The sequence below is a fragment of the Thalassophryne amazonica genome, chromosome 8 (genome assembly GCF_902500255.1).
Source record: "Thalassophryne amazonica chromosome 8, fThaAma1.1, whole genome shotgun sequence".
Lineage (NCBI taxonomy): Eukaryota > Metazoa > Chordata > Actinopteri > Batrachoidiformes > Batrachoididae > Thalassophryne > Thalassophryne amazonica.
This window is the reverse complement of record NC_047110.1, coordinates 113,650,153-113,674,368: the sequence shown is the minus strand read 5'-3', so window position 1 is coordinate 113,674,368 and position 24,216 is coordinate 113,650,153. Positions and strand designations below refer to the sequence as shown.

The 24,216-nt window shown below is 42.3% G+C and overlaps 3 protein-coding genes and 1 long non-coding RNA gene across 8 annotated transcripts in view; 3 read left to right on the top strand and 1 right to left on the bottom strand.

Annotated features, from left to right (window-relative positions):
• Positions 1 to 4,146, top strand: part of faap24 (FA core complex associated protein 24) — a 30,987-nt gene extending 26,841 nt beyond the window's left edge. Inside the window, exons 2-4 of the mRNA XM_034177303.1 lie at positions 2,741 to 2,883; positions 2,960 to 3,115; positions 3,864 to 4,146. Of these exons, the coding sequence (XP_034033194.1) occupies positions 2,741 to 2,883; positions 2,960 to 3,115; positions 3,864 to 4,115 (551 nt within the window). The 3' untranslated portion in view covers positions 4,116 to 4,146. The remainder of the gene's footprint in view (positions 1 to 2,740; positions 2,884 to 2,959; positions 3,116 to 3,863) is intronic.
• LOC117516347 lies at positions 196 to 23,146 on the bottom strand. Its single transcript, XR_004562369.1, has 4 exons — positions 22,962 to 23,146; positions 12,875 to 12,883; positions 10,378 to 10,380; positions 196 to 233 (listed from the first exon to the last, which is right to left on the bottom strand). It is a non-coding gene; the product is annotated as an uncharacterized LOC117516347 (long non-coding RNA).
• LOC117516342 (fibropellin-1-like) lies at positions 4,460 to 7,894 on the top strand. 5 transcript variants are annotated; one of them, XM_034177300.1, is made up of 3 exons: positions 4,460 to 5,748; positions 5,782 to 5,988; positions 6,187 to 7,893. In XM_034177300.1, the coding sequence occupies exons 1-3, from the start codon at positions 4,964 to 4,966 to the stop codon at positions 6,878 to 6,880; spliced, it is 1,686 nt and encodes a 561-aa protein (XP_034033191.1). In that variant the 5' UTR covers positions 4,460 to 4,963; the 3' UTR covers positions 6,881 to 7,893. The 5 variants fall into 5 exon arrangements, with proteins under 5 accessions (XP_034033191.1, XP_034033192.1, XP_034033190.1 ...); XM_034177299.1 differs by having other exon boundaries at positions 4,954 to 5,748; positions 5,782 to 6,153; positions 6,187 to 7,889; XM_034177301.1 differs by having other exon boundaries at positions 4,460 to 5,418; positions 5,782 to 7,894.
• LOC117516346 (asc-type amino acid transporter 1-like) overlaps positions 12,026 to 24,216 on the top strand; it is a 51,065-nt gene continuing 38,874 nt past the window's right edge. Inside the window, exon 1 of the mRNA XM_034177304.1 lies at positions 12,026 to 12,225. Coding sequence (XP_034033195.1) covers positions 12,081 to 12,225 — 145 coding nt within the window. The 5' untranslated portion in view covers positions 12,026 to 12,080. The remainder of the gene's footprint in view (positions 12,226 to 24,216) is intronic.

The window sequence follows — 24,216 nt, the reverse complement described above, 5'->3', positions numbered from 1 at the left end:
CAAGAGGTATCGATAAGGGAATCGATAAGCAAGGTTGGGTAGGATTACTTACAAAATGTAATCCTAAAGTAATCAGATTACAAATAATCCAAATGTATGTACATACATACATGTAATCCACATGTATTCTTTCAGAGTAATCCTACCCAACCTTGTCGATAAGGAATCAGATCAATAAGCGGAATCGATAATGGCATCGATATCGATAAAATCTTATCAATACCCATCCCTAGCTGCTGCTTACTGCTCTCTCTTTCCTCTTTCGCCAGTTCTAAAATCTTTTTAGCTCTCTCAAATCCCGCCTTCATATCATCCCACTCTTTTCTTAGCTCCACCAATCCTTCACTGTCACCATCAGGGACCTCAGTGTCCATCACACCAGTCATTCTCATCAGGGTCATTTGGTTCTGACCTCCCTGCACCATCTGGCTCTTCTCCCCAGGATGAGTCAAATCATTATAGCGGTCCAGAGTGTGTGGTGTGAGTGGAGTGTTACGTGGCTCAGGAGCATATGGTGGCGGATGTGTTCCTTCAGGACTGGGATACAGTCCCTTGTGTAACGTTGGGGCCAGATCTTGTTTTTTGTCTGACTTATTATCAGTATTTTTTCTTGCAGACATTAAACTGGTCCGAGCCTGTGTTACAATATAGTTCCAGGCTCTTATCACTTGCCCCATCCGTTTATGGTGGTCATCTTTTTTCGTTTCATCTTTGCAATGTTTGTGTTTGATAAATAGATTTGGTTGTAATGCAGCCACATTCATCAATTTTTGCTGAGTTTGTTTGTGATATTCAGTCAACCTTGCTTTCAGAGGAAATGGCTCATCCCAGTTTCTGAAAAGACCGTCTGGTTGCGCTTGATTTGACCACATTATAATGTCCTCGATGATAGAGCCCACTTCTTTTTCTAGCGCTGTCTCAGTCAGCATGTAGGCCACGTTCACCATCATCCACCCTGTGCTCCCTTCCTGCAGTCCACACCATTGTTTCAATTTCCAGTTACTGAGGTCTGAGGTTCTCATACTGATCATCCCCCCCCCCCCCCCTTTTTTTTTGGCTTTTGAACTTTGCGATGGTAACAATCTGGATGGTCTTTTTCCTCTTTTGTCCAGAGGACACGACGTCCATGATTTCCAGAAACATTTTGAAATGTGGACTCATCAGACCACAGCACAATTTTCCACTTAGCGTCTGTCCATTTCAAATGAGCTCAGGCCCAGAGAAGGCGACGACATTTCTGGATATTGTTGTTTGGCTTTCACTTTGCATGGTAGAGTTTTAACTTGCACTTGTAGATGTAGCAATGAACTGTGTTAACTGACAATGGTTTTCTGAAGTGTTCCTGAGCCCACGTGGTAATATCCTTTACACAATGATGTTGGTTTTTAATGCAGTGCCACCTGAGGGATCAAAGGTCACGGGCATTCAGTGTTGGTTTTCAGCCTTGCCGCTTACATGTAGAAAGTTCTCCAGATTCTCTGAATCTTCTGATTATATTATGGACTGTAGATGATAGAATCCCTAAATTCCTTGCAGTTGAACGTTGAGAAATATTGTTCTTAAACTGTTGGATTGTTTTTTCACACAGTTGTTCGCAAAGTGGTGATCCTCACCCCATCTTTGCTTGTGAACAGCTGAGCCTTTTGGGGATGATCCTTTTATACCCAGTCATGACACTCACAATTAGTGTCCTCAGTTCCCAAACACTTATTGAGTGTTGTTAGAAGGAAAGGTGATGTAACACATTGGTAAACATACCACTGTCCCAGCTTTTTGAAACTTTTTGCAGGCATCCATTTCAAAATGAGCAACTATTTGCACAAAAACAATAAATTTTATCAGTTTGAACATTAAATATCTTGTCTTTGTGGTGTATTCAATAAGTTGAAGAGGATTTGCAAATCATTGTATTCTGTTTTTATTTACATTTTACACAATGTCCCAGCTGCATTAGAATTGGGGTTGTAATCCGATCAGATGAGCTGTGTGTGCGACACACTTACTCACAGTGTTTTTAATTGTTTGTACAATTAAAAACACTGTTTTTAATCTAACTGAAATTTCTGACAAATCCATACGTGGCTCATTATTCATTGCTTTATTACTCAGCGGGACCAAAGCTTTACACTGTCGAAGTTATACACAAACATGCACGCAGAGCTTTTTGTCTTTTCCACATTCTGCCATAAGCAGGTGCTTCTAATTTTAGACATGAAGACACAGGTGGTGGAAGTGATCAAATACACAACAGTTTTCACTCACAGTAACCCATGTAAATTATTTTTTTTTTAACCTTTATTTAACCAGGTTAGTCTCATTGAGATCGAGGTCTCTTTTGCATGGGAGACCTGAACAATTTAAAGTTTCCAATCCACCTAACCTGCATGTCTTTAAATGTGGGAGGAAACCAGAGCACCCAGAAGAAACCCACAGAAACACGGGGAGAACATGCAAACTCCACACAGAAAGACCACAGGTGGGAATCAAACCCATGACCTTCTTGCTGTGAGGCAACAGTGCTAAGCACTAAGCCACTGTGCTGCCCAAAATAAATGAAACTAATGATTCAGAATCCAAACATCCACCCTGCAGCTTATTTGGTTCTTCTTCATCTGAAAACTGTTAATGCAGTAAACTCTGTAACCCGCGTGGCACATTCCAGGGTCGGTGGCTGTTGGCGGAGGTACGGGTTTGGGTTCAATAAAATGTGCTTATGGAAGACTTGTGCCTTTTGCTTTAGCTGGTGGAGTGAAAATCCTGTTTGACAGTCAGCTGGATGAAGCGGATTTCTACCTGCCCAACAAAAGCTGCATCCTGTACGTGTCCGAGTGTGACGTCATCGCAGGCAGCGGCTACAAGAGGAAGCTGGTTCGCTACAGGAATGTGAGTACAACAAATCAGATGCTCGACGCTGGCGTTCTGAGGTGTTTTTTTTAACCTGATGTTTGGTCTTCTGAAGGCCAGCAGCAGTTTCCAGGAGCTGGTGTTGGTGGAGAACACCAGACTCAGCGAGCAGTACTTCGGCGCAGTGCAGAGGTTCGTGGTCTTTGACCTCGGTCTGATGTTGTTACCTGTAAGTGGACAGGCAGAGGCCTCGCAGCTCATCGCTCAGATTGTGAGTAATGACAGTTTAAAATTGCTGATGTGTTCTATTTTAAACTTTTATGCTCTCGAAAACCCTAAACAAGTTAAAAATATAGATAAGGAAAAACTGTTTAAATTAGTATCCTCCAGTTTGCTTGAGGATTTAGATTCTAAATATTTTAGGTCTGGAGGTTGTGACTCTGTATGTGTAAATGCACCAACGGCCTGTTCCCCAGTTAGCGGCAGCTCACTTAGCGTGCACGCAGCTAACGGCAAACCCACAGCCTGTTCATGTTCCACTGACGCGTGTCACGCATCACTCCAGTAAAAATCCAACCACCGTTGTTTTTCTGCTTCATCAGTTTATTATCATCTGATGGTCACTAACAGCCTAAATCTAAATTGTTATGGTTTCAGTGTGACATGTCCTTTAATAAATGTCTGTTACGCACAATGATCATGTTCAAGAAGCAGATTTTTTTGTAAACTATAAAGATTAAAGTTTAACATGTTAAAGCAAAAGGAATGTTTCTGCTGGAAATGTGGCAGGTTTATGAAGCAAAAAGATCTTGTTTCCATCAGTTATTTGACATTAATCATCACTTTTGCAGTTTCCACAAACTGGGATGACTAAATTGACAGACTTGTGTGAGTCTTATGTATTTTCTGCACAGACTGTGATCAAAGTAAAGCCCAAACTGAGGGTCTGTGGCATTAAATGGACATAAGCAGCTGTTGACAGCTGCAGCTCAATCTCCAATATGTCTGACGGCCTGCAGGTTCAGAGTGAGAGCAGAGAAAACCCTTTCAAGAGGAGAACTTCATCTCAGCTGGTGGATCCACTGGTCCTGGCTTTGGTCCAGCAGATCCCTGGAGTGGGCCAGGTCAAAGCCAGGGCTCTGCTACAGCACTTCACCAGCATCCACCAGCTGTGTAACGCCACCCCAGTGGAGCTGGAACCCGTCGTCGGCCCGGCTGCTGCTCAGCACGTCCACAGCTTCTTCCACAAACCCACAGCGACTGGAACCTGAAGCTGCTCCTTAAAGCCTGGTGGTTCTATGTTGTCTTCACCACAGAGGTTTGGATTTAATGATGGAGCCATCAGTTGCCGCTTAATAAATTAGTTCTATGACACAAAAATGATGAAAAGTGTCTGATGTGTCAATAGTGTTTAAAAAACATTTGTGGATAGAGCCCAGCCGATGTATCCATTGGCCGATGTCAGCCAATATAAGCCTTTCACAATCATATCGGTGTCATTTTTGCCGATATGAAGACTTATTTTACAGAATAAACAATGCAGAAAGAGACTTTGGCTATTGGAAATGGTGTCATTACATAGTTATTCCAGCGGGGGACACTCCGACTGCATTCCAAGTGCATTGTTTACAGTGTTTTCAAGCATGGCTGGAATCCCGTCACCCCTTGGCCATATAAGATACAGTGGGTGTTTGACAGTGACAAGACACAAGTGGTCGTTATGCCGCCAGCTATGCGGGGCCAAAATAGACACAAAGTCCAGTTTATGCAAATGCTGAAAGATGCGACATAACAACTGCCAGTCTGAGTGACGGCAGTGTGACATGTTGATTATATTAATTTGTAATAAAGTGTGGGTAATGTTAGTATTACCCCGGTCCTTATTGCAATGTTGTCCCTACAAAGTACGAAGTCAAACTATTTCTCACATTAAATTTATTCAAAATCTCAGTGAAAAACAGGCCTGGATTCTGAAGAACTTCTCTCTTGCAGGAGCTTCATTCATTCAGAACCCTGAACAAAGAAACTGAAACAGTTTTTATAAAACACGATATGGGCAAGACAAAAGGTGGACCTTATTTCGCAAATCCTAACCTTCCTATCCTTGTCTTGCCTGGCCATGCAAACTGGATTGTGTGTGAAATTGAGATTTTTGTCAGTAAAAATGATTTGGTGTGTGTTTGTGCATCTCAGAGATCAGGTCATTAGTGCATTTGTACGTCTCGGAGAGCAGGTCTTTAGTGTATTTCTTAGAATAACGTCACTAGGAGCTATTTTTAGCCTTAGGCTGCTCTGTGGATACAGGCCCAGGTTGTTAGTGTGTCTGTGCCTCTCTGAGATCACGTCCTTAGTGTGTTTGTGCATCTCTGAGATCAGGTCCTTAGTGTGTTTGTGCATCTCTGAGATCAGGTCCTTAGTCTGTTTGTGCGTCTTTGAGATCACGTCCTTAGTCTGTTTGTGCGTCTCTTTGATCAGGTCCTTAGTCTGTTTGTACGTCTCTGAGATCAGGTCCTTAGTCTGTTTGTACGTCTCTGAGATCAGGTCCTTAGTGTGTTTGTGCGTCTCTGAGATCAGGTCCTTAGTGTGTCTGTGCGTCTGTGAGATCAGGTCCTTAGTCTGTCTGTGCGTCTCTGAGATCAGGTCCTTAGTGTGTCTGTGCATCTCTGAGATCAGGTCCTTAGTCTGTCTGTGCGTCTCTGAGATCAGGTCCTTAGTGTGTCTGTGTGTCTCTGAGATCAGGTCCTTAGTGTGTCTGTGCGTCTGTGAGATCAGGTCCTTAGTCTGTTTGTGCGTCTCTGAGATCAGGTCCTTAGTGTGTCTGTGCATCTCTGAGATCAGGTCCTTAGTCTGTTTGTGCGTCTCTGAGATCAGGTCCTTAGTGTGTCTGTGCGTCTCTGAGATCAGGTCTTTAAGGTGTCTGTTATTCTCTGAGAGCAGGTCCTTAGTGTGTCTGTGCGTCTCTGAGATCAGGTCCTTAGTGTGTCTGTGCGTCTCTGAGATCAGGTCCTTAGTGTGTCTGTGCGTCTGTGAGATCAGGTCCTTAGTCTGTTTGTGCGTCTCTGAGATCAGGTCCTTAGTGTGTCTGTGCATCTCTGAGATCAGGTCCTTAGTCTGTTTGTGCGTCTCTGAGATCAGGTCCTTAGTGTGTCTGTGCGTCTCTGAGATCAGGTCTTTAAGGTGTCTGTTATTCTCTGAGAGCAGGTCCTTAGTGTGTCTGTGCGTCTCTGAGATCAGGTCCTTAGTGTGTCTGTGCGTCTGTGAGATCAGGTCCTTAGTCTGTTTGTGCGTCTCTGAGATCAGGTCCTTAGTGTGTCTGTGCGTCTCTGAGATCAGGTCCTTAAGGTGTCTGTGCGTCTCTGAGATCAGGTCCTTAGTGTGTTTGTGCGTCTCTGAGATCAGGTCCTTAGTCTGTCTGTGCGTCTCTGAGATCAGGTCCTCAGTGTGTCTGTGCGTCTGTGAGATCAGGTCCTTAGTCTGTTTGTGCGTCTCTGAGATCAGGTCCTTAGTGTGTCTGTGCGTCTCTGAGATCAGGTCCTTAAGGTGTCTGTGCGTCTCTGAGATCAGGTCCTTAGTGTGTCTGTGCGTCTGTGAGATCAGGGCCTTAGTGTGTCTGTGCGTCTCTGAGATCAGGTCCTTAGTGTGTCTGTGCGTCTGTGAGATCAGGTCCTTAGTGTGTCTGTGCGTCTGTGAGATCAGGTCCTTAGTGTGTCTGTGCGTCTGTGAGATCAGGGCCTTAGTGTGTCTGTGCGTCTCTGAGATCAGGTCCTTAGTGTGTCTGTGCGTCTGTGAGATCAGGTCCTTAGTGTGTCTGTGCGTCTGTGAGATCAGGTCCTTAGTGTGTTTGTGCGTCTGTGAGATCAGGTCCTTAGTGTGTCTGTGCGTCTGTGAGATCAGGTCCTTAGTGTGTTTGTGCGTCTGTGAGATCAGGTCCTTAGTGTGTCTGTGCGTCTGTGAGATCAGGTCCTTAGTGTGTCTGTGCGTCTGTGAGATCAGGTCCTTAGTGTGTTTGTGCTTCCTGCCTCTCATTCACTATTAATGTCTCTAATGCATTCAGAGCTGTAAATGTTGCGCTCGCCTAATGTGTTTTTAAATGGAGCGTTCTGGCTAAAAGTCTACATTTCCGATGGAGATTATTTCTTTTCTAAAAGAACTAGCAGCTGCTTTACAAAATAAAAAGTGTGTTCTTGTAAATCCACAGCAGAAGACGACCGATTTCTGTGATTTGACTGAAAGTCGACAATAAACGCTCGTTATTGTAGACAGATTTTTTTTTTCTTTTTTCCATCATAGTTACCGGGGCAACAGCGTCTCAGGTGTGAGAGCAGTTTGTCCTGTTGCACATTCCTTTGATCCTTTGTTCACCCTGTGTGTCAAAGTGTCTTTGAGCAAGACACGACAATGCCCATCTTCTACCCCATGCACAGCGGTGCACAGTGCATATCATTGCTTGTTTCTAGTGGATGCAGTCGTTATTGTTGCACCCTGCGCCCTTTTTCATTCAGTGCCAAATGTAAAGTCCCTTCTGCTTTTATTAAAGTGTGATTCGGTACAAAGCCGGCATGTCACAAGAAAGCATTTGTGCGTGTTCCCCTGAGAGCAGGTGTGAAGTGTAGAGTGTGCTGCACAGCGCTCGGAAGAGGGTTCTCTGCACACAGAGTGCAGCAGCACATAACCAGAAGGTGAAAATTTACACAAAAACAATAATGAAACCAGACCTGCAAGCAGGTATACACAGGGTCGAAGCCCCGTACGCGGGCTCCCTCCCGAGCCCCCGTGAGGACCACGTGACTCATAACAGTGCAGTTGTGTGATGTGGGCCTGATCTGCAGAACCACACGGGCGATGGTGCTGTCATGCCAACTTTTCCATCAAGAGGAGTAACGTTAACTGAGACGGCCGTACTTTTCCAGTATGTCCACTTTGCTGCACCACATGTATGAAGTGTTGTGCACCCAGATAACTGCAAATGGACTGCATTTATATGGCGCTTTTCAGTCTGCATCAGACGCTCAGAGCATTTTAGAATGATGCCTCATATTCACACAGATACATTCACACACCGATGTCAGGGTCACTACACACCAGGAGCAACTCAGCGATTAAGGACTTTGCCCAAGGGCCCTTAGTGATTTTCCGGTCAGGCTGGGGTTTGAATCGAGGATCCTCTGGTCTGAAGCCCAACGCTTAACCACTAGACCATCACCTCTCCATATGCCCCACTGTGCTGTAATGCAGTCTATCAGTCTATATTTATCAATATTCAAATATCTAATTTACTCTCAAAACTGTTCAACCAAGTGTTTTACCAAATTAGATTAGATAGAACTTTATTAATCCCCTGGGAAGACTCCCCTCAGGGAAACTGAGGTTCCAGCAGCACACAGGGTAAGAAGCACACGAAGCATCAAAAGTGAAAAAAAATTTCAAATATAAATACCAGACATACTGATCGTTACTGGTTTACTGGCTGCTACTGTTCCTCTCTTTCCAGTCCTCTGTCTTCCTGTTACTCTTCCTCCCCCTGAGGGAGGGGGAGTACAGTCTGATGCTGCAGCAAAAGACTGGAACGAGATTCAAAAGGCATTAAAACTGAGGACCTTTCTATCAGTATGAAATTTCAAGTGTATTTTAAAGAATCTGCTGGCTGAAGCCTGCTCATGCTTTGGCTAAAATGAGGTAATTGGGGTTTTTTTTTACTGAGAAAGTTATTGTCTCTTAGTAATTCTAGTCTGTTGTATATACTGTAAAATGTGTAGTTTGATCCACATTTGTGATTTACCTCTGTTTTCCCTGTCCACCAGGTTGTTATTGTAAATAAGAATGTTTTTTTCTTAATAACTTACCTGGTTAAATAAAGGTTAAATCAAAATCAAATCAGATGATGGCCCGAGGGACAAAGGATTTTTTCAGTCTGTTGGTCCTGTAGTTGGGAAGGAGCAGTCTCCAGCAACAACACTGATAGAAATATTGTCTTTGTGGTGCACAAAAAGGTCAAAGGTGATTGGGCAATGGATTGAGTTAAATACTGTATATTTCAGTTCTAATCCAATTATATTTTTCCACAAATCTGGTTGGTTAATCGTGTGAGATTTCAGACCGCATAATATCGAGGTAATGGTGGCAAAATATTCCACCGTTTCACATTTAGATGTATTACTCCGCGCCCTGACCGGTGTTCTGACGAGATGTCATTCCTGTCGACAGGCCAGCCCTCCGCACAACTGCGCATGTGCAATATTGTCGGGATGTGGTACTGTCGATTTATGCGACGAGACACACAATTCGACAGAACACCAGATGCGCACACTCCTACACAGATGTCATAATGGTGCTGTTAGTTGAGAGTGAGAGAAAGTCACGTACCAAAACCGCTGCCAAAATGGGTGAATTTAAGCTACCATACGAAAGTATTGATGTGGATTCAGACACAGAATTACCTTTTCACATTTGATGGATTACTCTGCGCCCTGACCGCTGTTGGAGCGACGCTGCCTCACGGTAAGCCTCACCGACCGAAATATCTACAGAAAAATAAACCGTGCAAATGATGGAATTGGATTAGAATGGGAATAACCCCCTTGTGTCTGATGATTTACAGACATTCATGCTGGTTCTGCGGTCGCAAATTGAGTTTTACCAGCGATGCTTTAGCAGACTGCAGTGGCTCAAAAAGATTATTCTCAGTAAGGTGGTCCACAAGCTACTGTGAAACCACCTTGCATGCGTCATGTGTGCAATGAGTTTGTATCAGTCTGTCCATGTGTGCATAAAGTCTGGAGTTGCCTTGACAACAGCAGGCTGTAGGGGAGGGCATAAGGGCAGATAAGAGGGGAGCCAAATGAGTTTAAAATATCCACAAGACTGTCTACTGACTGGGCATTTTCCAAACGTTAAGCTAAGATATCAGGCAGTCTAGCTTTGAGTTCAGTCGTAGTTGAGTTGATGCATCACCGCAGTGATAAATAAGGTTGTTCCACTTAAACAAAGACATCCACCTGTAAAAGACAAAAGTATTAAAATTATTATTTAAAATTATTAAACAAAAAGTTATTTTTTAATTATAAGAAATCAGGTATAGTCATTCAGACAGCATAAATCTGAAGAACAGTGAGGTGGTTTCTTTTCCACAGTTGCAGAAGTGAACTTTACCGTCTGTTGATTTAAATGGGAGTTCTGGAAGCACAGTCTAATTCTAAGAGTCAGTACAGTGGTTCAGATAGTCAAGTTCCTGCTTGGTGGACCTGCACCAGATCAGATCATCAAAATCACTTCTAAGAGTGTGACATTTCCTTCAGTGTTTTGTGATCTTACTGCCTACAACCAGATTTTTTTTTTTTTTTTTTTTTAGCAAGATAATTCTTGTTTTTGTTTTGTTTTTCCCCAAAATACTGAATCAGTGTTCATGTCAATATTTTTCTCTGTTGCAATTATACAATTGCAGCAAAATCATTTTTCTCAGAACACTGAAACTTTAGCTTGATATGTTTTATTCTTTTATCATTTTCATTTTAAAATGTTATTCTTTTTTCCTACTAACTGTGACTTGTAATAACTCTTTAAATTAGTAAGTCCCTTCGGATGCTCCCTTGTTTATCCACTCAGGTCGCCACAGCAGATCCGAGGTGGACCTGCATGTTGATTTGGCACAAATTTTATGCCGGATGCCCTTCGTGACGCAACTCCACATTACATGGAGAAATGTGGCAGGGGTGGGGTTTGAACCAGAGACCTTCCACACTGAAACCAAGCGCACTAACCACTAATAACTCTTTAAATTAAATAGTATAACTTTTTAAAAACTTTGATTTTGTTTTATTTGGAGTTTATATGTTCAGATTTACCTCAAAATTTTTCCATACAAACTTATAATTTTTTCTGTTTTGTGACATTTTTTGCTGTATGTAATACATCTTTGGTTTTTTGTTTTGTTTTTTTTATAATTGTATTAATGTTTTTGACCAAAATGTCGTAATTCTTTATTTTGTTCTCATTTGCCCCTTTGGTACCAAATGTATGTGATCTGTCTGCAAATATTCTGTTTTCATAAATTTGTGGCTTTATTATTCATTCTTAGCATGACTTTTTTTCTGAAAATGATTTTTATTTTTCCTTATACATTCCTGACTATTTTTTAACATTATTTTAAAAAATATGATGAAATTGTAGCTGTGCTTGAATTTGTCTGTGGACTTGATATTTTAAGGAGTTATGGACAGATTTTGATCAAATGTCGGTTGGTTTTAGCTGTCATCTGGATCAACCTTAAAATACATATATATTTTTATCACTGTAACATTTTGAGGATATTTTTTATGTCATTGGTGCAGTACTGATATTTTACTGTAGTAATATTAGTAATAGTAATATTACCCCACACTACAAATACTTCATTAGAAATAAGTCTTGCATTCTTCAGTAAAATCTGAGGTGGATCTGCATGTTGAATTGGCACAAGTTTTATGCCAGGCGCCCTTCCTGACGCAGCTCCACACTATATGATTCTACTGTATGTGCAGCACTTTGGAACGTTTTTGTTGTTAAATGTGCTATATAAATAAAGTGGATTGGATTGGATATATATGACAGGGGTGGGGATCGAACCAGGAACACTGAAACCAAGTACACTGACCACTTGGCCACCCAGGATTGGCTTATAATTAATGTTTGTGCAGCTTTTAAATATAGAGTTAATTGTGATTTATTTGTATAAATGTTATATATGACTATGTACTGTTGGTACATTGTGAATTTCCCACTGTGGATCAGTGAGGCCTTACTTATTGATTGAATATTTACAAATTGTTTACATTGAGTAGCTAAAGCTGTCACATAATTGTAGTATAAAGTATTTCTATGATTTGCTTCTGAAATGTTTTTGAGAAATATAAATACTCAAAGTACCAGAACAGTTGAGCAGATGCCCCCTGTCGGTGGGTGGCGGTAGTGTCCCGCTGGCGGAGGTCTACACTCCTGAGTGCTCTTTATTTGATAAGAGTGTAAATGTATCTCCTTAAAAACCTTCACTGCGGACCTGTTTTATCTGGAACCGGGTCTTGTTGTGCGGGGACCATGAGCCGGAGAGCTTCGGCTCCTGTCTGGTACCGAGTCGCTCGGGGGTCCGTGAACGCCTCACGGCCGCTCGGGGTGTTTAACATTCTCTGGTGCACCGCGGTTGGTTGTTGCGCAAGCGCAGCGCATTGAGTGTGCGAGAGCACGGAGCGAGGAGCGGACGGGACATGGATGGACCGAGCGGCGGCGGCACCTGCTCCCGGCAGCAGCGGCGGCGGGCGGACGGGGCTGCGGCGGGCACGCGCCCGGTCCCAGACAGAGTCACCCTGAAGAAGGAGATCGGACTGCTGAGCGCCTGCACCATCATCATAGGTGAGCAAAACAACTTATACTTCATCCACAAACCCCGAGGGCCCGAGCAGCCCGAGCATGGCCGTCAATCAGAGCCACGCGCACGTGCTCGGGCTGAACATGATGGGCGTCCGTGTCCGTGTCGACCTGGCTAAAATATGAGAAGTCCAGGCTGGTTGTCAGGCAGAAGGACATTGACTGCTGGAGCAGAATGGACTCAACTCAGTAAACAGCGTCCAAGCCGGATCCAGTTCTGCATTATTGGCTCACTGTGGAGGTGGATGAACCCCCAGGGAAGTCCTCAGGAACCCCCGGGGCGCCCTCAGGCTTCAATAAGTTTTTGACTCTTTCAGCATAGGCGGATCCAGTGTGGGGCTTAATGGGGCTCTTGCCCCCCCAGAACATCAGAACTGTTTACCACCATCCTGTTTTCAGCCACAGTTTTGTCACCACCCAATAATTCACACTTTATTCAGTCTCCGACTTTAATCCACCGTTTTTCCAACACAATTACGCTTCATTCAAAGACAACTGGGAACTCAAAATTTCTACCTCCAGCTCCTTAACACCAAAGGAACATCACCAGAAATCAGATTTCTGATGAGGTAACATACTGTATCCTCTGGAATCACACTGGTTAACAGATGCCTCTTGAAGAGGAAAAACCCACATACAGGTGCTGGTCATATAATTAGAATATCATGAAAAGGTTGACTTATTTCAGTAATTACATTCAAAAAGTGAAACTTGTATATTATATTCATTCATTCCACACAGACTGATATATTTCAAATTTCAGTACAAAAAAATGATTTTTAGAAATGTTGGCCAACTGAAAAGTATGAGCATGTCCAGCACTCAATACGTAGTTGGGGCACCTTTTGTAGCAGGAGGTGGTAAAATCACAAGTCAGAATTTCAATACATCCACAATATTAATACCAGTATTTTGGCATCAAAATTAATCCTATATCTTAAAAATAACCCCCCACCCCTTGAATGTAACAAAGTATGGTCGATTTTCAATTAACTGGCTATTCCGCTATGTGTAAAGTTTGTCCATGCTCTTCAAAAACTTTATAAACACAATTCTTTCACAAAGGTTTTATTTCAGTAATGCTGTGTGAATAACAGAACTTAGGAGGAGGCCATGCTCTTCAAAAACTTTAAAAACAAACCATTGTCAAAGGTTTTATCAAATTCTTTAGCCTGAGATCTTGTTTTTGGTTTGGCCATGACACTTGATTTACTACAACTTGCCATGCTGTGACTTGAAATTACATGTGTAATTGCATGATCACTGTAATAATACTAGTACTTATGTAGCTTTTGTGAATCCTCTAAAACAAGTACTACCAAGTCAGGAGCATTATATATCATAAACGTGAATGTTGTGTTCAATGCAGAGTTCATCAAAACTAATCATGAAGTCAAAACAATTACATTCTAATATTTCAAAAGACATTAAAATTGCAGTATATATTGCAGTTTTCTTTTCTGCATGGGGTGGGGTTTTTTTGTCATGGTAGACACCCACTTCCTATATAAAATAGCTCCCAAATTACACAGTGCACAATCTCTGAAGTGGATGTAAGCATATTTGAAAAAAAAAATATTTTCTACCATTACCACCTCCTGCTACCTTTTGCCTGAATTCCTGCAGCAATGCGGTGTGGCACGGAGTCGATCAGTCTGTGACGCTGCTCAGGTGGTATGAGAGCCCAGGTTGCTCTGATAGTGGCCTTCAGCTCTTCTGCATTGTTGGGTCTGGCATATGGCATCTTCCTCTTCACAATACCCCATAGATTTTCTATGGGGTTAAAGGTCAGGCGAGTTTGCTGGCCAGTTAAGAACAGGAATACTACCATGGTCCTTAAACCAGGTACTGGTAGCTTTGGCACTGTGTGCTGGTGCCAAGTCCTGTTGGAAAATGAAATCTGCATCTCCATAAAGTTGGTCAGCAGCAGGAAGCATGAAGTGCTCTACAATTTCGTGGTAGATGGCTGCGTTGACCTTGGACCTCAGAAAGCACAGTGGACCAACACCAGCAGATGACACGGCACCACAAACCATCACTGACTGTGGAAACTTTACACTGGACCTCAAGCAACATAGATTCTGTGCCTCTCCTCTCTTCCTCCAGACTCTGGGACCTTGATTTCCAAAGGAAATGCAAAAATTACTTTCATCAGAGAAGATAACTTTGGAGCACTCAGCAGCACTCCAGAGTCCTTTTTGTCTTTAGCCCAGAGAAGACATCAAGCCAGCAGTCTGCCCCATGATTGTGTCGCCCACAGAACCAGACTGAGAGACCAGTTAAAGGTCTTTGCAGGTGTTTGAAGTTAATTAGCTGATTAGAGTCTGACACCAGGTGTCTTCAATATTCAACCTTTTCACAAGATTCAAATTTTCTGAGATACTCAATTTGGGGTTTTCATTAGTTGTTAGTTATAATCATCAAAATTAAAAGAAATAAACACTTGAAATATGTCAGTCTGTGGAATGAATGAGTGCATGAACATTATACGTTTCACTTTTTGAATGGAATTACTGAAATAAATAAACGTTTTCATGATATTCTAATCATATAAACAGCACCTGTATATAAGTTGCACATTTTTTCTCTATTATTAGCTTTTTAATTTTGGATTTTTATTAATTTTGCACTTTTTATTATTGACACTTACTCTTTCATGATTTGAAGTTATTTGGTTTTCTCCTTTGATTATTTGGAATGTCTTATATAAATAGTTATTATTAATATCAAATGTGTGATTTCTCAGTATACAAGTCGCAGAACCCCCCCCCCCCAAAGTAGTAACAAAAAAAAAAAAGAATTATACTCCTTAAAATATTGTACATATTTTATCTCATTCACTGGAACATTTCAAAACCTTTGTGACACCTGTGTTTTTAAAAAATTGCTCCGGAGTTTGTATCTAGAGGAAGCCGACAGAGGAGCTGTGCTGAATGGGTCCTCAGTAGATTAGAAACTGTTCTGCTGGAACTTATTAAAACACGATGACTGAATGAGGATCACACTGTGTTTGAATTCCATATTTAAAGCAACAGTCTGTACGTGCACGTGCAGGAACTGCTTGTGTTGTTATGGATGGAAGAAAACATCAGATGGTGAACCTTTTGGACCTTTTTTCACTCTTTACAAACACAACATTAACTGGTGTAATGGAGCCGTGAGCAGACACCTGGGGAGTCTCTTCTCCCCCAGCTCGATGATCTGCAGCACGTGGGTTGAAGCACAGGCGCATCCATGTGGTGTTTATTTAGACACAGGGTGTAGAGCGGTGGCTTTTTGTCACTCCATTAATCATCGGTATATTTTGGCCAAAACCACGTGGTCATTGGTCATGACCTTGGAGAGGTCATGTGCAGCACCAGCCACATTTCTGTTTGGATGTTGGACTCTGAGGTGAGAGGTTTTCTGGCCAGGAGACAATTCTGTGCGCAAACCATCAACACACGAAAGCAGTAGTCAACCACCATAGCTCCCTGAGGTGAAACATTTCAACAGTGAGTTCTCACACCTCCTCCTCCACCTATTCCCCCATCCCTGCTGCATCTGGACACACCCCAACCCCGTTTCTTTGCTACTTCCTGTCTGCAAACCCAGGAAGTAATAAAGCCAGTTATCAAAGTTTTGTATTTTACCATTGTTTTACTTTTATTTCATTTGTAATTTTTGCTTTCAACTAAATTTAATTGTAAATTAAATTTATATATTTAATTGTAAATTAAATTTAAATTTAATTGTAACTCAGCCACATGGGGGGTGCAGCCAGTACATTCTGAGTGCTGGTCCCAAGCCCGGATAAATGAGGAGGGTTGCGTCAGGAAGGGCATCTGGCATAAAACAAGCCAACCCAACTATGCAGACTAAGAATCGAATTTCCATACCGGATTGGTCGCGGCCCGGGTTAACAACGTCCGCCACCGGTGCTGTTGCCCAAAAGGGTGCCGGTGGAAATTTGGCTACTGCTGGGCGAAGACGACTAAGAAGAGGAGGAAAACGTTGCCACAAACACTGGGAGAAGAAGAAAAGTAGAAGGGTGGAAATGAGAGTGGGGACTTTGAATGTTGTCACTTTGACTGGTAAAGGGTGAGAGCTGGCTGATATGATGGAGAGGAGAAAGGTAGACATATTGTGTGTGCAAGAGACCAGGTGGAAGGGAAGTAAGAGCAGGAGCATCGGCGGTGGGTACAAGTTGTTGTACCATGGTGAGGACAGAAAGAGAAATGGTGTTGGGGTCATTTTAAAGGAAGAGTATGTTAAAAATGTGTTGGACGTTAAGCGAGTGTCTGACAGGGTGATGAGTGTGAAGTTGTAAATTGAAGGGGTGATGATGAATATCATCAGTGCATATGCCCCACAGGTAAGTTGTGAGATAAAGGAGGAAGAAGATTTCTGGAGTGTGTTAGATGAGGTGGTGGAGAGTGAACCCAAGCATGGAAGAGTGGTGATAGGAGCAGACTTCAATGGGCATGTTGGTGAAGGGAACAGAGGTGATGAGGAAGTAATGGGTAGATATGGTATCAAGGATAGGAATGGGGAAGGACAGATGGTAGTTGATTTTGCAAAAAGGATGGAAATGGCTGTGGTGAATACCTACTTTAAGAAAAGGGAGGAGCACAGGGTAACATGTAAGAGTGGAGGAAGGTGCACACAGGTGGACTAGATTCTTTATAGGAGATGCAAGCTAAAAGAAATCAGAGACTGTAAGGTGGTAGCAGGAGAGAGTGTTGTTAGACAGCATAGGATGGTTGTTTGTAGGATGACTTTAGAGGTAAAGAAGAAGAAGAGAGTGAGAGCTCAACAAAGGATCAGATGGTGGTAGCTGAAGGAGGAAGACTGTTGTGTGAAATTTAGCGAGCAGGTGAGAGAAGCACTAGTTGGAGGGGAAGCAGTTTTGGACAACTGGAAAAGTACTGCAGATGTGGTGAGGGAGACAGCTAGGACAGTACTGGGTATGACATCTGGACAGTGGAAGGAAGACAAGTAGACTTGGTGGTGGAATGAAGAGGTCCAGGAAAGCATAAGGAGAAAGAGGTTGGCGAAAAAGTTTTGGGATAGTCGGAGAGATGAAGAAAGTAGACAGGAGTACAAGGAGATGCGGCGTAAGGCGAGAAGAGAAGTGGCAAAATAGTGGCAAAAGCATTTATAGGTTAGTAACAGAGCCTTAAAGTATCCCTGCCACGCTGTGACGTTTTTACATATTCTTGAAGAATAAAAAAAGTTTTTTCCACATGTTGTCTTTGTTTTTTTTACCATAAAATTACACTGAACAAGTATTTAGACATTTCGTTACTCATCTGAGAATTTGAATTTATTGCCTCCGAGTTGACCTACTTTTTCGCTGCGACGGATGTGACATCATTCGAGTAGTGTGTTGCAGACAGCGAAGGCATAGTGCGCGATTATAGCGAAGATTTAAGTGACATATTGAATGTTTTTGAAGAAGATGAAGAAGTTTCTGATGAAAGGAAGCCACAGTAAAAACAATGAGCGGCTCCAAACCGTGTATGTTCCAGCCGAACGCGACAGAAAGAGGATGAAGCTGACAGCAGCAGCGCTGAGGAGGACAGTATAAGCTGCTGAATGGTTTGTTCACTCACCACTTTCTTATAAACGATCATTTATTCCTGGCACAGTGTGTTTGTGTATGAAAAAATTATTTCAGCAGCACAGCGTGCTTAAATTCAGGAGTTTGTTCTAAAATCACTGAAAATTAAACTTTCTGTACATTCTGTATATATTTAATCATTTATAAGTCAGTTTCTTGTGATTGCTAATTCTTCACTTTTTAATCAAAGCAAATGATTGCAAATCTTTATCTGAAAAGCTGTAGAAGATTTCTAAATATAAGAAAATTTTACTTCTATATCTGTTGTCAAATTTTATCAGGCATAATATTGTAGAAAAATGCTTATGCTAAATGGAGACTTTCCTGTCTAAAATACACATACAGAACATCTGTAATCATAAATGGTATCACATCTTATCTACTTTGAATGAACATAAGTCTGAACAAAAAACAGGGTGTTCAGTTTACATGCATATGTATATGTGGAAAACAAAAATGTCAATGTTCTGTTTTTTTTTTTCAGGTGCTCATGTGAACACAGTCAGCCGATGCCACTCGTGATCGAGTCTCGCTGTTGCAGGGAAATTTCTGCAGTCCTGACGGAGATGCAACGTGGTGGCGAAAATCCTCAATGTGTCACACAGCTGGCGAGTTTCTTGATTGTGTGTTTGGATGCAGGTGTCCTCAGAGTGGCACATTATGCCTACATGATGCTCCACAGTACGAGTCAGCACATGTATCAGCAATTTGTGTGGTTGTGCCGGGGACACTTGGGAAGGCACAGAAGGGTGCCACTACCAGCTTGTGTTGTATTCAAAATAAGGAGTACTTTTCCATCACCATCATCCGACTACACTGGCTTACAATTTCCTCCTCTGGAGTGAGGGGTCGGGCTCATCGGTGGTACCTGGTCCACTTGGCAGCATCAGCCTCAGCTTTGTCCGTTCATGTTGGCTGCTCAGTGGAGGAGGATCATTGGTGGGGATTTCTGCTCGGTTTGGTGTTTTGCAGATCTGAAGAACCTCTTTTGCTGTCACTCATATAGACTGAATAAAATGTTTTTAACAAATTGTAAAACACTTCTCATTTGAATGAAACTGTGAAACTTATGTGAAATTGTATTTTTATTCATTTTATCATGCTATATAAAAATATACAAATAACGATCTGTTTTGTTTTTGTTTGTTTTCATTTTCCACATATCACATGTTGGATCTGTGGCTAACTTTCTCACTGTGAATCCTCCTCTTTTCCACTAAGGAAAGTATATTCTGAACCGTGGTCTCTCATGCTTTGTCTGCTTTTGTTGTCTACCTGCATTTTCATTCAAATGAAGGGTTGTCACCAAAGTCCTAAAACAGAAGTTAAAACAACATTAATAAAAACATTGCTTATATACATTAAAAAAATGCTGTTTGAAAGTTAAGGTGTTATTGAGATAACATAGACAACTTACCTGCAAAGCTGACCCTGATATGAGAAGGAGACTCGATCACGAGTGGCATCGGCTGACTGTGTTCACATGAGCACCTGAAAAAAACAGAACACTGACATTTTTGTGTTTTCCAAATATACATATGCATGTAAACTGAACAACCTGTTTTTTGTTCAGACGTCTGTTCATTCAAAGTAGATTAGATGTGATACAATTTATGATTACAGATGTTCTGTATGTGTATTTTAGACAGGAAAGTCTCCATTTAGCAAAAACATTTTTCTATTCTATTTCTATTAAGCATTCTTTTATTTAGAAATCTTTTTCCCCCATCCCATGTGGGTCTACAGCTTTTCAGATAAAGATTTGCAATAATTTGCTTTGAATAAAAAGTGAAGAATTAGCAATCACAAGAAACTGACTTATAAATGATTAAATATATACAGAATGTACAGAAACTTTATTTTCAGTGATTTTAGAACAAACTCCTGAATTTAAGCACGCTGTGCTGCTGAAATAATTTTTTCATACTCAAACACACCGTGCCAGGAATAAATAATGTTTATAAGAAAGTGGTGAGTGAACAAATCATTCAGCAGCTTATATCATCCTCCTCAGCGCTGCTGCTGTCAGCTGACAGCTGAGCTTCATCCTCTTTCTGTCGCGTTCGGCTGGAACATACACGGTTTGGAGGCGCCCATTATTTTTACCGTGGCTTCCTTTCATCAGAAACTTCCTCATCTTCTTCAAAAACAATCGATATGTCACTTAAATCTTCGCTATAATCACGCACTATGCCTTCGCTGCCCGTGTCTGCCGTGTTGGTAAACAGAGCGGGGCTGCGATACACTACTCGAATGACATCACATCTGTCGCAGCGAAAAAGTAGGTCAACTCAGAGGAGGAAAATTCTAATTCTCAGATGAGTAACGAAACGTCTAAATACTTGTTCAGTGTAATTTTATGGTAAAAAACAAAGACAACATGTAGAAAAAGCTTTTTTTATTCTTCAAGAATATGTAAAAATGTCATAGCATGGCAGGGACACTTTAAAATCTGATCTCACTGGGACAGGAAGCCAGTGAAGAGACGCCAGAATGGGTGTAATGTGGTCAAACTTTCTGCTTCATGTCAAAAGTCTGGTAGCAGCATTTTGAATCAATTGGAGAGCCCTAATGCTGGACTGCAATAAACTAGAAAATGGAACATTGCAGTAGTCCAATCTAGAAGAGACAAACGCATGAATCAGGGTCTCTGTATCAGCCATAGACAGGATGGGACGAATCTTTGCTATATTTCGCAGGTAGATCAAAACTTACCCCAAGGTTCCTCACTTTGTCAGTGTGATGTATGATACACAAGCCTAGGCTAAGCATTAACTGATCAAACGGATGCCAATGTCTTGCTGGACAAAGAAACATCATTTCAGTTTTATCCAAGTTTAAAAGTGAGAAATTGCTGGACATCCAACTTTACACTGATGCAAGGCAATCTTCTAAGGATTTTATGTGGATGCGATTACCAGCAGTTATCGGCATGTATAACTGAGTATCATCAGCATAACAATGAAAGGTAATCCCAAAATGCAGCAATATGTGCCCAAGGGGTGCTATATAAATGGAGAAAAGCAGGGGGCCTAAGACGGACCCTTGTGGAACCACATATTTCATGTGACCAAGGTTGGAGGTAGTGTTGTACAAGACACAGTGAGAACAACTGGTGGACATTCCCAGTAATCCCAAAGTGATTCTCCATCCTATTAAGAAGAATATGGTGATCCACCGTATCAAACGCAGCACTAAAATCTAACAGCACCAGAATTGTAGTGGTGTCAGAATCCATTGCAAGCAGAAAATCATTTGCCACTTTAGTGAGAACTGTCTCTGTGGACTGATATTTTCTAAAAGCACACTGCAGTGGTTTAAAGAGATTATTTTCTGTCTGTGGACCTCTGAGATAGGATTGTCTCGAGGCACAAATCTGGGGAAGGGTACAGAAACATTTCTGCTGCTTTGAAGGTCCCAATGAGCACAGTGGCCTCCATCATCTGTAATTGGAAGAAGTTCAGATCCACCAGGACTCTTCCTAGAGATGGCTGCCCGTCTAAACTGAGCGATCGGGGAGAAGGACCTTCGTTAGGGAGGTGACCAAGAACCCGATGGTCACTCTGTCAGAACTCCAGCATTCCTCTGTGGAGAGAGAACCTTCCAGAAGGACAACCATCTCTGCAGCAATCCACCAATCAGGCCTGTATGGTAGAGTGTCCAGACGGAAGCCACTCCTTAATAAGGGGCACATGGCAGCCCACCTGGAATTTGACAAAAGGCACCTGAAGGACTCTCAGACCAGGAGAAACAAAATTCTCGGGGCTGATGAGACAAAGATTGAACTCTTTGGCGTCATGTTGGAGGAAACCATGCACCATCCCTACAGTGAAGCATGGTGGTGGCAGCATCATAATGTGGGGATGTTTTTCAGCAGCAGGAACTGGGAGACCAGTCAGGATTGAGGGGAAAAATGAATGCAGCAGAGACATCCTGGATGAAAACCTGCTCCAGAGCGCTCTTGACCTCATACTGGGGTGACAGTTCATCTTTGAGCAGGACAATGACCCTAAGCACACAGCCAAGATATCAAAGGAGTGGCTTCAGGACAACTCTGTAATGTCCTTGAGTGGCCCAGCCAGAGCCCAGACCTGAATCTGACTGAACATCTCTGGAGAGATCTGAAAATGTCTGTGCACCGACGCTCCCCATCCAACCTGATGGAGCTTGAGAGGTGCTGCTAAGAGGAATGGACCAAACTACCCAAAGATAGGTGCACCAAGCTTGTGGCTTCATATTCAAGAAGACTTGAGGCTGTAATTGCTGCCAAAGGTGCATCAACAAATTATTGAGCAAAGGCTGGGAATATTTATGTACATGTGATTTATTTATTTATTTATATTTTTTATAAATTTGCCAAAAAAAAAACACCTTTTTTTAATGTTGTTATTATGGGATGTTGTGAGTAGAATTTTGAGGGAGAAAAATGAATTTCATCCATTAATAATAATAATAATAATTTAATGGAATAAGGCTGTAACATAACAACATGTGGAAAAAATTAAACTGTGAATACTTTCCGGATGCTACATATTCTTCGGTCACAAATCACTCCTGCCACCTTTCTCCACCCACTCCACCCTGCCTGCACTCTCTTCTTCACCTCTCTACCACACTCTCCATTACTTTGGACAGTTGACCCCAAGTACTTAAACTCACCTACTTTTACCACTTCTACTCCTTGTAACTGCACTATTCCACTGGGCTCCCTCTCATTCACACACATGGACTCAGTCTGGCTCCTACTGACTTTCACTCCCCTACTTTCCAGAGCATATCTTCACTTCTCCAGGTTAGACCCAATCTTCAGCAGAATGCTGAAGCACCTGTTCCATTCAGAGTCAGAACAAGCTGTTCTCCAAGCTGGACCTGAACCACCATGTCACGTTAAATACAACCTTTTTTTGGTGGTGGTGGTGGGGGGGTTACCTTAATTTTTTTCATGTGTGACACTTTGTGAAAGTAGTCTGTGTCTCTTGACATCAAAGCCGCCAGACTTTTGACACAAAGCAGAAGGTTTGACCACTTTACACCCCGTTCTGGCATCCCTTCATTGGCTTCCTGTCTCCCTGAGATTTAACCCTCTAAAGCCAACGCTGTCGTATACGATGGCTAAGACCAAAGTCGAGGATCATCGACATGCCCGTCTGCAACATCAGCACTGGTGAGGCGATTTTCAATACACTTGGTGAAGTTCTGAGGTATGTTTTATTTTGTTCATTATTTTCAATTTATTTTTCATGATTTTATTAATGTATTTCCATTAGTGACACACAGTTCTTGTTTCTGTAAAAAATAACTAAATTTGACACATTCAGTTCTGTAAAATTCAGCTTGACACATGAATACTAGATCTCTATTGTTTGAAATTCAACTGTGGAGGAAATACTAATGAAAAAATGAAAAAAGACAACAAAATACATGCCACCCACGGGATTCGAACCTGCACTTTCCAAAAACTCTGATTGCCAACTTGAAACTTTACAACTGAGTTGCCATCGCTGTTCTGTAAAAAGTGCGGGAAAATGCCTGATATCAAGAAGGACATGAATGTATGTAATGTATTTAAAAAAATAAATAAAACCACACACCATATAAAAACACTGCATTTTATTGAATCCCACTTATCAAGCGGACAATACAAGTATGATCCGTCTGTTCCTCTGCCGATGACCCATGGTCACAGACGTACAGTCATGAAATGACATAAATGAAACAGTGTGCTCGTATCATGTCCACATCTGCTGGCAGCGTGTCCAGCCGACCCTGCAGGCATGTCTGGCCCGACATGCATGTTGTGGACGCCGTGCTACAGGACAGACACCACGTCATGTGGAACAGAGCTCACGTGGGTGATGTGACATTTAGATCGCCTGCTGCATGTTATGATCTGACGGTCCGGATCACCTGGGGTAGCCTGTCAATGTGCACGGCGTGCGCTTGCTTGCTGCAGCCCGTTATAACAGCGATTATATGTTTTTATGTATGTCCACGTGAGGACAGCAAGCAGACACATGCGCGTCACAGTGGGCATTTGTTAGTTCATGTCCATCCAAACACTGTACATGTTCTCCAGCTGGGACATCCAGAACCACAGATCTCAACAGCTGCTCCTGTGGGTAGACACACCCCCTGTCAGTTCAGTACACACACCAACGTGTCGCTGTGTCTGTGTTATGTGAGCTGTCAGTGAGTCTCTGGTCAGCAGCTGACAGGCACCTCACTGTGCTGTGTGCACTCTGACCTGCCTGTTGGCCCCCATGTGATCATGTCTGTGCAGCATACATATCAGCATTTTATAGAAGTGTGCCCCCCCGGCACGCCACATGTGTTGGGGGGGGCGTGACACACACGCACACATGCGATACACATGC